The sequence below is a fragment of the Monodon monoceros genome, unplaced genomic scaffold (assembly GCF_005190385.1).
Source record: "Monodon monoceros isolate NGI ecotype Baffin Bay Population unplaced genomic scaffold, NGI_Narwhal_1 Super_Scaffold_5, whole genome shotgun sequence".
NCBI classification, from domain to species: Eukaryota; Metazoa; Chordata; class Mammalia; order Artiodactyla; family Monodontidae; genus Monodon; species Monodon monoceros.
The window spans coordinates 19,380,214-19,393,438 of NW_021703782.1; the positions used below are offsets into that span (position 1 = coordinate 19,380,214).

The 13,225-nt window shown below is 40.0% G+C and overlaps 1 protein-coding gene across 1 annotated transcript in view; it reads left to right on the forward strand.

Annotated features, from left to right (window-relative positions):
* Positions 1-13,225, forward strand: part of ROR2 (receptor tyrosine kinase like orphan receptor 2) — a 218,101-nt gene that overhangs the window by 186,290 nt on the left and 18,586 nt on the right. Inside the window, exons 3-4 of the mRNA XM_029203688.1 lie at positions 1,194-1,481; positions 2,295-2,325. Coding sequence (XP_029059521.1) covers positions 1,194-1,481; positions 2,295-2,325 — 319 coding nt within the window. The remainder of the gene's footprint in view (positions 1-1,193; positions 1,482-2,294; positions 2,326-13,225) is intronic.

The following is a 13,225-nucleotide window of genomic DNA, read 5'->3' on the forward strand; positions in this document are numbered from 1 at the left end:
ACACACACACACACACACACACACACACACACACACACACACACCCCTCCCCCTCCCCACCGCTGTCTGCCTTACTTCCTCTTGTTCCCAGTGGCCTTTGTCACCAGCTGAGAAGCTCTTGTCTGTGGTTGAACTGGAACCCCACGTTCCTGGGCAGTGTTTCCAGCCGCACTAGCTCTGTATTTCAGGTACTTTTAGGCCCTGTTTTCCTTCCTGTGCGTGAGCCCTGGACGGCTTCTTCCTGCTCCTGCCCTGGGTGCAGTGGGCAGCAACACTCAACCTTGTTATTTTTGTTGTGTTCAGACCAATGATTAGCTTGTTTTTGAGGCTATCTCTGTTTTGTCACATGCTTTCTTTTTCTACTTTCCTTATTGTGGCTTGTGCTTGATGGTGTGGTAGAGGGAGGATGGACTTTCTGAATATGAATTTGCATCATAAATTTAGTGAGATTAGATTTAGTGCTTTCAAAAAGAAGTAAAGTTGATTCTCATTACTTGCAGATTCCATATTTGCAAGTTTGCTTATTACCTAAAACGTATTTTTAACCCCAAAATCAGTTCTCACAGTACTTTCATGGTCATTCATAGACATGCCCAGAGCAGTGAAAATTTTGAATTGCCCAGTGCACACATGCACACATTCCCAGCTGAGCCTGAACAAAATGACACTCTGCCTAATGTCCCAACTCGTACTGTACACAAATGTACTTTTCGTGATCTATTTAGTCCCATGTTTTTTGCATTTTTGTACTTTTTGTTGGTAATTTGCCATTTAAAATGCCCCCAATAATGGTGCTGAAGTGCTGTCTGGCGTCCTAAGCAAAAGATGTGCCTTATGGAGAAAGCATGTGTGTTAGATAAGCTTCCTTCAGACACAAGTTATTGGTCTGTTGGTCGTGAGATCAATGTTAATGAATCAACAATACTTACTAAATAAGGTGTCTTTAAACAGAGCACAGTAAAACAAGGTTCTTTATTGATCGGTTGATTAGAATGCTGTGACCAGAGGCTCACAGGAACCTAACCCTGTGTTTCCCCAGGAGCAGTGAGTCCGTATTCTCTCATTCAGTGTTTGAGGCAGCATTCTAGAACAAAATTACCCCAGATAATGAGAATGGGCTATACCTATGTGAGAGAAGAAGGAACCCCAGGCAGCCTTCTCTCCCAGCCCTCACGGACTCTTCTCCTTTGCAGGGTACTTTCTGAATTTCCTGGAGCCGGTTAACAATATCACCATAGTCCAAGGCCAGACAGCGATTCTGCACTGCAAGGTGGCCGGAAACCCGCCGCCCAGCGTGCGGTGGCTGAAGAACGACGCCCCGGTTGTGCAGGAGCCCCGGCGCGTCATCATCCGCAAGACGGAATACGGTTCTCGGCTGCGGATCCAGGACCTGGACACGACGGACACTGGCTACTACCAGTGCGTGGCCACCAATGGCGTGAAGACCATCACCGCCACTGGCGTCCTGTTCGTGCGGCTCGGTGAGTGGGGACAGGCCCCGGTGTGTTGCTTATCAGATAGGAATGTCCCCAGCCACCGAGCAGCAGATTAATTTGCGGTTTGAAACTGAACACACACAAGTCAGCAGAGAGGAAATCAATAAAACCCTTCCCCGAGGTCTTTCCCATTGTGCACGAGATCCTGGCTTAACCCATTACCCATTTACTAGTAATAAAAGAAAATAGACGCAGATGGAGAGGTCTGTAAACCTGGAGTGCAGAACATAATCTCAGGCAGGCTATGTGTCAGGAGGTCACCCCACGGGGAGGCTGGCCACGCACGCTTCAAGCCCAGGCAATCCAGACAGGCACCCACCCACCCACCCACCCACCCACAGAGACCCAGCCCGGCCCAGAGGATGGGCAGGGAGCAGAGCGTGAGGACAATTTTGTACTCTTGTGCTTGTCACAGGTGGCATGAAGCAATTAAATGGCAGGCAGGAATATGTCCCTTTCATCCCAGTTCTGTGGAGGTCCCTGCAATGCCCCAGCCATTCTGTCACCAGTAAGACAGATCTTGTGAAACAAGTTTAGATGAGAAGAGAGAAAAGACAGCAAAAACTCCCAAAATATCTCCTGACATTTCTGCATCAACACAGAGCACCCCTTCCATCCTTGGTGGTTTCCCCCATCCTTGGCATATAATATTGGGCAGGGGCAGAGCTGGAGGCCAAAGACAGCTCACCACAAATGAGCACCCTGGGCTGCGGTTGCCTTTACCACGGGCTGGATTGGAAAAAAAAATTATACCAAATCATGAAGTATTAATAACTTGTCTTTTTTCTTTTCCTTTAGGTCCAACACACAGCCCAAATCATAACTTTCAGTAAGTATTTGCTTTCCTCAAACCATTTTCTCATTCTTTGTGGGCTTCCGTTATATAAGAACCCCGGCTTTAAATCGGGCAAACACATGTTTCTGCTGAATTTGCTAGAAGTTGGCTGGACTTCACACAAGGATGGCAATGTGCTTGCTTTTGGATGGAAAACTGTTATATTTTCCGTGTTGAGTGTTAGGGGAAAAGTCATAAAAGCAGGCATAGTTAGTTGCTATCAGAGATCGTGACCTTGCAGGGCAACTGGAGGCAGTGTAAGTGTACAGACCAGGTTGCCGGGGCTGCCAGGACCCTGGTGTCCTGGACACATTTAAAACAGAGAGGCAGTTACCCTGAAGTCCCAGTGCCACCTTAACTGCATTGCCAGCTGCAGTCTACAAAATGTGTGCTCTTCAAGCCTCGGGGAACCTCCACCATAGGCGAGGTCTCAGACCCACTTCAGAGCTGAGGAGACTGAGGCTCAGAGCCTGGCTCAGGGGTCTTCACCCACCTACGGGCAGGTTCTGGCTGTGAACTCAGGCCTCTTGTTTCCCGGTGTAGCGTCTTTTCTCCTCCGGACCTCACACATCCATGAGAATCACTCTTTTCAGCGCCTGTGTTCGAGGTTAGCCATGGCTGTTGGATTCCTCATTTACTCTTCAGGCATATCAGAAAGCCTTTGCTTCACGTCTGAAAGTTCTGAGCAGTGGTGCAGACGCTGTGCTGGTCAGCCAAGCAGTGTTTGCTTCTCTGTGTCCCCCTGCTGCCTCGTAAACCCTGGCCATTGGGGTGAGGTGGGTGGGCAGGGGCCCCTCTTAGCTTACATCAGGTGCCACTTGCAGAAGGCAGAATTTTGAGAACTTTCTGTGCTGAGCCATAGTGTCCAAGCATTTCTCCTTAATAATCATTCATGCATAGAGTGAGAAAAGAAGAAATTGTATCCAGGGCACATCTGTGAGGCTTTCGAAAAGGTATAAGTTATTCAAAAGTTGAATTCTTATTTTTGTTTATATCATATGTTGTCTATTTATGTATAATTTAAGTAAATATTATATAATATAAACATATATAATATATTGCAAAATATATAAATAAATAATTTACGTATAATTATAATTTATTAAATATACTTATATTTAATTTTATATACAAATTAAAATTTTTTTCTATGTTTTTTAAAAATTTATTTTATCGAAGTATAATTGATTTACAATATTGTGTTAGCTTACATTTTACTGTGCTAGCCTATCTTTCCATCCGTTTCCATTCATCAGTTGTCTTATTTCTTTTATTCATTTCACAATAATTTGCAGACACTTGTACACTTATCCTGAAATATTTTGGATATCATTATGGATTATGATATCATTTAGAAATATTATGGAAATCATTAACAAGAGTTCAACATCTGTGTACTTACTTACTATTCTTGTTTCTTCTTTTTGAGTTAAAACTTACATACAGGGCTTCCCTGGTGGCGCAGTGGTTGAGAGTCCGCCTGCCGATGCAGGGGACATGGGTTCGTGCCCCGGTCCGGGAAGATCCCACATGCCACAGAGCGGCTGGGCCTGTGAGCCATGGCCACTGGGCCTGCGCGTCCGGAGCCTGTGCTACGCAACGGGAGAGGCCACAACAGTGAGAGGCCCGCGTACTGCAAAAAAAAAAAAAAAAAAACTTATACAATGAAATGCACAGATCTTAAGTATTCTATTAATAAGGTCCAGACAATGCAAAAACCTCTGCAATCTAAACCGTTATCCAGGCACAGAACATTCCTATCACTCTAGAAAGTTCCATCATGCAACTTCCTGGTCACTACCCCTCTTCCCCAGGCAACAACTGTTCTGATTTTTTTCTACCATGAGCTAGCTTTACGTGTTTTAGAACTTCATAGAAATGAAATCCTACAGTACGTAGCCACCTGAGCCTGGTTTCCTTCACTTGACATGATTCTCTCGAGAGTCATCCATGCTGTACATGTTTCACTAGGCTGCTGCTATTTATTGCCGAATAGTGTGCCCTTGTGTGACTGCATCAGTTAGTTTTTCCTTGATGGACACCTGAGCAGGTTGCATCTTTTGACATTGATGAATAAGCTGCTATGGATAGCCTCATACAAGTTTTTTGTGGACATGTATTTTCATTTCTGCTAGGTACATACCTAGGGTCAAAGTTCTGACTTATAGGGTATGTGTGTGCTGAGTTTTGTAAGAAATACCAGACCTTTTCCTAAGGTGATTGTACCACTCTGTACTCCCACCAGCAGGTAGGAAAGTTATGGTCACTGCATTGTTTGCCAGCATTTGATCTGGTTGGTCTTTCTAAGTTGAGCCATTCTGATGTGTATGTAGTGGTTCAAGTGATCTATATGTCATTCTGACTTCTTAAAAAAGTAGTTTTTATTAGTCATTTTAAATTTTCATACAGATGCATTTAAGACAGTAAAGTTTCCTCTGAATACCATTTTGGCTACATCTTTTTCCCCTCCAGGCAACATAAGCTTTTGTTTTTTGTTATTTTCTGATTTTTGTTGTATTATTATCAGTGAATTTGGGATGTATTTTACAGTTGGTAGTTGGTTGAGATTTTCTTTGTGGCCAATTTGATATGGTAAATTTTTGTGAATATTTCCTGTTGTTTCAAAAAATAAATGTGCTCTGATGGAAGCCAGTACACAATATTTCGATTCATGTATTAAATCACATATGTTAAGTGTGTTATTAAAAGTGTCTATATTTTTTGTTCACATTGGTTACAGATATCTGAAAATATATGAAAGCTGTCTATACTCATTTCGGATTTGCCAATTTCTATCAGTTTTCTATTTTTTTTAATTTTGAGTTTATGTTCTTAAATACCTCCAGGTTTGAGACTATATAGCTTTTGTTTTGTCTTGTTTTTAAGTCTCTTTTGAGGCTTTTTGCCTTGAATTCGATTTTGCCTAGCAATAATATTGCTCCACCTACTTTCTTTTTATTTGCACTTGCTAGAAAGCTGTTTTACTATTCCTGTCCCACTTTTTGCCCTCAACCTTTTTGTGTTCTGTTTTATGTAGGTCTCTTGTAAATAGCATATAAGTGCAGTTTTTTTAGGGGTGGGTGAGGAGGGGCGTTTGCCAATCTGGAAGTCCAGGTTAATACCTGTAGGTTAAGTTCATTTTAACAAATATACAATACTCCATTCTGTGAGTCAGTCTCACTTTAATTGTCCTTGTGTTTACTCAGTGAACGTTAGTTGTTTTCACTGATGCAGACCATCTTATGTAAACATCTTTCCATGTCTACTTGTTCCAGTGGGCGAGAGTCCAGCAATAGAAGTCTGGGAGTGGAATTGCAGGTGTTCACTTCCCACCTCTACCATGTATGGTCAGATTGCCTTCCAAAGTGATAAAGGACTTCATAGTCCCACCAGCAAAGCATGAGTTCTTATTTCCCCATGTTTTCCAGCACGTGGTATTATCAGAACTCAAAATTTTGCCAATATCTTGGGTGTCAATTGTAAGTTATAGTAATTTTACATTAGATTTCACCAGTAAACAGTGAAGTTGAACATATTTGTATTGGTTTAATAACCATTGGATTGCCAGTTCAAGTACAGTCCATTCTTATTTATAGACTCAATACTTGCAAATTTTCTTACTCAGTAAAATTTCTTTGTAACCCCCAAATCAATACTCAGGATGTTTCCATGGTCACTCATGGATATGCACGGAACAGTGAAAAATTTGAGTTGCCCAGTGCATGCGTTCCCAGCTGAGGTCTGCCATCTTGTTTCACCTCTCCTGCTGTGCATGTGTCCTTTTCTGGGTCTGTTTATATTTTGTGCTTTTCGTTGGTGATTTTGCTGTTTAGAATGGCCCCAAGCACAGTGCTGAAGTGCAGTCTTATGTTCCTAAGCACCAGAAGGCTGTGATGTGCCTTGTGGAGGAAATACGTTAGATAAGCTTCATTCAAGCATGGGTTACAGTGCTGTTGGCTCCAAGCTTAGTATTAATGAATCACCAACCACATTAAATAACACATCTTTAAACAGAAACACACATAAAACAAGGTTATGTATTGATTGGTTGATGAAAATGTTATGACCACAGACTTGCAGAAAAGAATCTCTTTATTTGCCTTAGGAACAATGGCTCAGTATTTGCTAATTCAGTGTTTGTGGCAACTTTATAGAAAATGACTGTCACAGATAACCAGAGTCGACTGTATTTTGTCCATTTTTCATTAGGATGTTTGTCTTTTTCATATTGATTTGCAAGAGGTTTTTTTTGCAGGAGTTTAAAAATATATTCTAGATATAATTTTTACACAGTTTCTACTCCATCTAGAATTGATTTTTATGCTGGTATCAGCTAGGGTTCTACTGTAATATTTTCCTATCTCAGTGGCCTAGTGCCTTGGCGTCATCTAATGAATAGCCCCATCCGTAATCATTAAATTTAATGTCACTTCTGTCACCTGTGAAATTTCTATACATGCGGATCTGCTTCTAGGCTCTCTATTCTGTTCTAGTAACTTTTGTGCCTGGAATAAATACCACAATATTCTAACACTGTATCTTTGTAATATATCTTGCTATATGTAGAGAAATATTTTCGCTTATTGCTATGGATTAAATTGTGCCCCCCACCAAATTCAGATATTGAAGTTTTAACCCCCCCTTCATGGGACTGTATTGAAGATAGGGCCTTTAAGTAGGTAATTAAGGTTAAATGAGGTCTTAAGGGTGGGTCCCTGATCTGATAGGGCTGGTGTCCTTAAAAGAAGAGGAAGATACATCAGAGATTGCTGTCTCTTTCTGCCATGTGGGGACACAGCGAGAAGGTGGCCGTCTGAAAGCTGGGAACTAAATAGGGTTGCACTTTGATATTGAACTTAACCTCCAGAACTGTGAGAAGTCAATGTCTGTTGTTTAAGCCCCCCAGTCTGTGGTATTTGTTTTGGCAGCCTGAGCTGGCTAATACAGCTACCTTATTACTATACCATTTTTCTAAATTATCTTGACTGTTATCTTTTATTCTTCCATATGAATTTTATCAGTTTGTATTTTTATTGGAATTGCATAGAAGTTTGATTTTTACAGTTACTTTTTCAGATACAAAGGTGATTGTGTATTTTTTCTCCTTTCAACGTATTAATATTACGGTATGTAATAGAGTTCCTATTACTAGGTAGCTTCACAGTTCTAGACTGAAATACACTTTGTCAGGGTGAGATATTCTTTTAATATTATGCTGAATTGATCTACTAACTTTGTGTTGGCAGAAGACCTGCTTTGTTCAGATACTTCGTAGCCTAAGGCACCAGCCCATTGACGGTTGTCTTTTTTGTGACCATGGTTTTTTTCTCCCCATTGACTGTAATTATGTTTCAGCAGACTCACCTTCAACTCCTTTATGATATCTCTGGAAGTTGACCAGAACAAAGACAAAAAGAAGGAATATCAGTGGGTTTAAAATAGAATTACCCACAATTTCTCTGTTTTCGTCTCTGGAATATCACTAGCTTATCCAATTTTCCTGAGAAAATGCACAGCAGTTAAAGCTCTTTCATTGCTGATCTGGTGGTATATCCTGTACCTGCAAATGGAGAGTTGAAACAGTGAATAATCATACAGCACTGGTTGATCCCTGTGTACAGCATGTCAGCATGGGGACACGCCGAGGTTGGTTCTGAACCGTGAACAGGGATGGTTGTGATGACTCATCCCCTCCAGGCTCTTCGCTCTCTTCCTCTGGCCGCTGCCCTCACACATCCACACACAGGGTCACCAGCAGTGTTGGTGGATATCAGTTTGTGTGTATTGAAGGAGGTGGGGGGTAGGGTGGAAATCCTCAGAGGTTAAGGGATTTATTACCATTAAAACATTGTTTTTCCTTCCATCCATTTGAAGGCGGGGTGAGGAGGGTGTGTGTATGGAGAACAAAAGCTTCAAGGACAGGCTGTCTCTCCACAGACGTAGGTTCAAAGACAGGGTGATTATAGCTTACTCAGGTAGCAGTTTTGGTAATGCGAGGGATTAATGTGAGGCTGTGTGTCTCACATTTCATGTATGTGTATCATTTCTAGCTACTCTTTTAAAAAGTGGTTTATTTTCACGATGATAGACACATACATACACTGGTGGGGTAGCCTGGTGTTACCAGAGTTGGGTGAAGGCGTCGGGGTGCTCCCTGAAGCGTGAGCATCAGGGCTTCCATGTTTCCTGTGTTGGTTGTCCTAGGCTGTCCTGATGGCTCACAAGTAAATGCACGCATAATGTGCTTCAACGAACGTCTGCTTAAAGGAAAATGTGTTGTGTTTTGGGCAGTTAAAAGTTACGTTAATTATTGGCTGCTGGGAAATCACTTTCCTTGAGGCCATGTCTGAGCCCTTCTTGCTTCAAGACTTGCAGGTAATTCCAAGGTTTCAGCCCTTCTCCACCCATAAGCTCATGACCCCGGCATCTCCACTTCCAAGTCTGACTTATCTCCCCATCTCCAGGCCCCCCAGTTCAGCCCCATGGTGGGCGTCTCCAGGCGGATGACTCACAGGCATCTCACAATTTGCATGTCTAAATGGAACTCAGCCATCTTCTACCTCAAACTCCTTCCATTGCTCTTTGGGAAATTGTCATAAGCCTAGTTCAAACTTTATCCTAATTATAGGAAAATAGCACTATTAAAAAAAACCCTGAAACTGCCAGCTGACTAGCCAGTAATTAAAAGTGACTTCAGGAGAAACCAAGCTGCCTTACTGACAAGTTGGTAAAAGTAAATTAACTTAGACAAAAGGCTAACATTTAGCATTTGATGTTAAATTCATTAAACCACCAACCTAATGAAATTGAGTTGGAAGGGGGAGAGAAGCCAACCTAATTTTTTCTCCATGACTTCTTGTTGTGATAGGTTCTTTTTTCTGGAAAAGTAACTCCCCTTAAATCCCATAGTGCAGAACTTGAATAAAAGATAGAAACTTAATTCATTTTAAGATTATATGATACAGGCGATAAGTGGCTAAACACAGTCATGGTTAAAGTAATTAGAGACTACATACACATTCTTTTAAATTCAGATCATATAGTGACACAAATGAAAATGTTTGTGCTTTAGCAGTAATGATAATTCTAGCACTTGATGGTAGCAGCACATTTAATGCTCCCACTAAGCCTTTTTGTTTTCAGTTGAACTCATGTATCAGCTATGATGCCCTGTTATACATGAATGAGAGCTTTTTATACACCAACCTCCAAATTCACCCGAAATCACCAATCTTCCAAGGTTGATGTGAGAGGGACCAGCCCCCTGAACATGACAGAAGAGAAAAACGTTTACTTGCCAATGAACTATTAGTGTTGGAGACACTGTTTCTCTGCCTCTGGCCGTCTCATGTGATCCTAGCCTTAGAGATGGCCGTTGCAAAAGCCAGTGTTTCTAAAAGGTTTTGCTGACTTGGGTTTTTATGACATGAATGTTAGTGTTGGCTTTATGAATGAATTTGCTCCGTTCACATTTTTGCCCATCAAATATGACATCAGTATAATTGCATGCAGGAGTATTTCATCTCAAAAGTAGAGAGGAATAAAGTATGATGTCTGATTTTCAAGGAAATCATTCATTCATTTATTCATTTATTTAACAAATTTATACTGAGGGCCAGCTATGTGCCAGGCCCTGTTCAAGTTATTGGGGGTCCAACAATGAATGAAACAGACAAAAACTAAAAACTCCTGCTTTGTGCCGCTTACATTTTCCTGGGAGACTCTTATTTCTGGCTTCTTCTACAAAATATAGTATCTGAAAAATACTTTATGTGGTTTATTCCTTTTTATTAATGACAATTATTCTGTTGTATGAAGATACTACAATGTATTATCTGTTGATGGACATTTGGACTTCCAATTTGGAGCAATTATAAATAGACTGCTATGAATATTTAATTTGGGGGAACATGTTTTCATTTTTCTAGAATAAATCATAGGTGTAAGATTGCTCAGTCAGATGGTATGTGTATATATAAACTGTATAAGAAATTGCCAAATTCTTCCCCAAAGTGATCTTTCCATTTTATACTGCCACCAGCAAAGTATGAGAGTCCCAGTTGCTCCACATCCATACCAACATTTGATATTCTCAGTCATTTAATTGTAGCCATTCTAATGTCTTGCATCGTGATGATTCATGGTGTTTTAATTACATTTCTTCAGTCACTAAAAATGGGGCCATCTTCTAAGGACACACTTTTGTGAAATATCTGTTAGGCCTTTTGTCCAATTTTTACTGTGTTGTTTGTCTTCCTGTTGAGTTATGGGAGTTCTTTATATTTTCTGTATACAATTTCTTTGTCAGATATTATAAGGTGTTTTCTGCCAGCTTGTGGTTTGCCTTTTTAATTTTCTTAATGCTGTCTTTTGCTGATCAGGAAATTTTAATTTTGGTAAATCTGATTTATCATTTTTTCTTTTCTGCATCATGTCTAAGAAATCTTTGCTTTCGCCTACCTCAGTACTATAAAGGTATTCTCCTGTGATTCCTTCTATAAGCATTTTAATTTTAGCTTTTATGTTTAGGTCTATGATCCATCTTCAAAACAATTTTTGTGTATGGTGTGAGTTAATGCGTTTAAGTTCATCTTTTTCCATACAAATATCCAGTTGTTCCAGCATCATTTTTGAAAAGACTGTTCTCTCTCCCTTGAATGCATTAGCGCCTTTATTGAAAATCACTTGACTACATGTGAAGATATATTTTGGAATTCTGTTATGTTCTATTGATCTATCCTTACACTCCAATACCACATTGTCTTAATAACTGCAACATTACAGTAAGTCTTAAAATCAAGGGGTGTAAACTTTCCATCATTCTTCTTCTCTTTCATGATTGTTTTGGCTACTCTAGTACCTTTACATTTCCATTTAAATTCTAGATTGTTTGTCAGTTTCTACCACAGTGCCTACTGGGATGTTTTTAACTTTTGATTTTGAAATAACTTCAGACTTATAAAAAAGTCACAGGAATAGTAATAAGTAATCCCATATGTCTTTACCCAGGTTTACCAATTTTTTGTCATTCTGCCATATTTGACTTATCATTCCCTCTATGCCTGCTTGCAACTATTATTGTTTTCTGAACCATATGAGAGTAGGTTGCATTCATTACACCCCTTTGCCCTTTAACACTTCAGTGTGTATTCCCTAAGACCAACAGTGTTTCCTTACAGAACGACAGCTTCAACTTCAGGATGTATGTCTTTGAATTGCCATTCATACTCCAATTTCTTTCATTGTCCCAGTAATGCTTTTTAGATCTCCCTGCCCCTGGGTACAGCTCCTCACCATGTTGCTTTAGTCCCCTTTACTCTGCAACGGTTCCTGGACCTTTCATGACACTGAGATTTTTGATAAGTGCAGAACGGTTATTGTGTAGAATATCTCTCAATTTGAGTTTGGCTGATGTTCACTCGTGATTAGAATCTGGTTATGCATTTTTGACTGAAGTAATGTAAGTGATATTTCCTTCTCAGGGTATCACATCTGGAGGTACATGATGTCAGTTTGCCCCTTATTGGTGACGTTAATTTTTCTCACTTGGTTAAGATCTGTTTTCTCATTATATAGTTATTTTTCTTTTTGTAGTAAAAGGTAATTTGCGGGGAAATCCTGCTAGGATTTTGATGGGGTGATATTGCACCTTGGGAACATTGACTTCTTTAAACTATTGAGTGTTCCCATCTATGAACATGGTATGTATTTCTATTTATTTGGGTTTTCTTTCCTTTCTCTCTGCAGTGTTTCAAAGTTTTAAGTGTGGAAGTCTTGTACATATTAGGTTTACTTCTAAGTATTTTAACCATTTTAAGTGTATAATTCAGAGGTATTAAGCACAATCACATTGTTGTGCAATCATCACCACATCCCTCTCCAGAACACTTTCATCTTCCCAAACTGAAACTCTGTATCCATTAAACAATAACGCCCCATTCTTTCCGCCCCCAGCCCTTGACAACCACCATTCTACTTTCTATGAATTTGACTACTCCTCTGTGTATTTTTAATATTATTGTAAACGATATTTTTTTAAATTTTTTATTTATTTTTTTTATTTATTTTTGACTGTGTTGGGTCTTCGTTTCTGTGCGAGGGTTTTCTCTAGTTGCGGCAAGTGGGGGCCACTCCTCATCGCGGTGCGTGGGCCTCTCACTATCGCGGCCTCTCTTGTTGTGGAGCACAGGCTCCAGACATGCAGGCTCAGTAATTGTGGCTCATGGGGCCAGCTGCTCCGCAGCATGTGGGATCTTCCCAGACCAGGGCTCGAACCCATGTCCCCTGCATTGGCAGGCAGATTCTCAACCACTGCGCCACCAGGGAAGCCCTGTAAACGATATTTTTTAAAAATTTCATTTGCTAATTGGTGCTCAAATATAAAAATATAATTGATTATGTTGTCCTTATCTTGTGACTTTACTAAATCCATATTAATTTTTGTAATTTTTAATATATTCATTAGAATTTTCTATGTAAATTATGATATCTATGAGTGAAGACAGTTTTATTTCTTCCTTTCTAATCTGTAAGCCATTTATCTATCTACCATCCCCTATCTATCTATCTATCTCCTTATTGTAATGGTTAGGACTTCCATGGCGATGTTGGGTAGAAGAGGTAAGAGCAGATATCTTTGTCTTGTTTCTATATCTAAGGGGAAAATGTTCCTTATTTCAACATTAAGTAAGAAATTCATTGTAGGTTTCTCATAGATGCCCTTTTTATTAGATTGACAGTTATTTTCTTTGTTGAAAGTTTTGATAATGAATGAGTGTTGGTTTTGTCAATTGCTTTTTTTTTAAAATATTAACTGAGATTATTACATGGTTTCTCTCTTTAGCTCTGTATTTTCAGTGATTGGTTTTTAAATGCTGAAGTAACTTTGTACTCC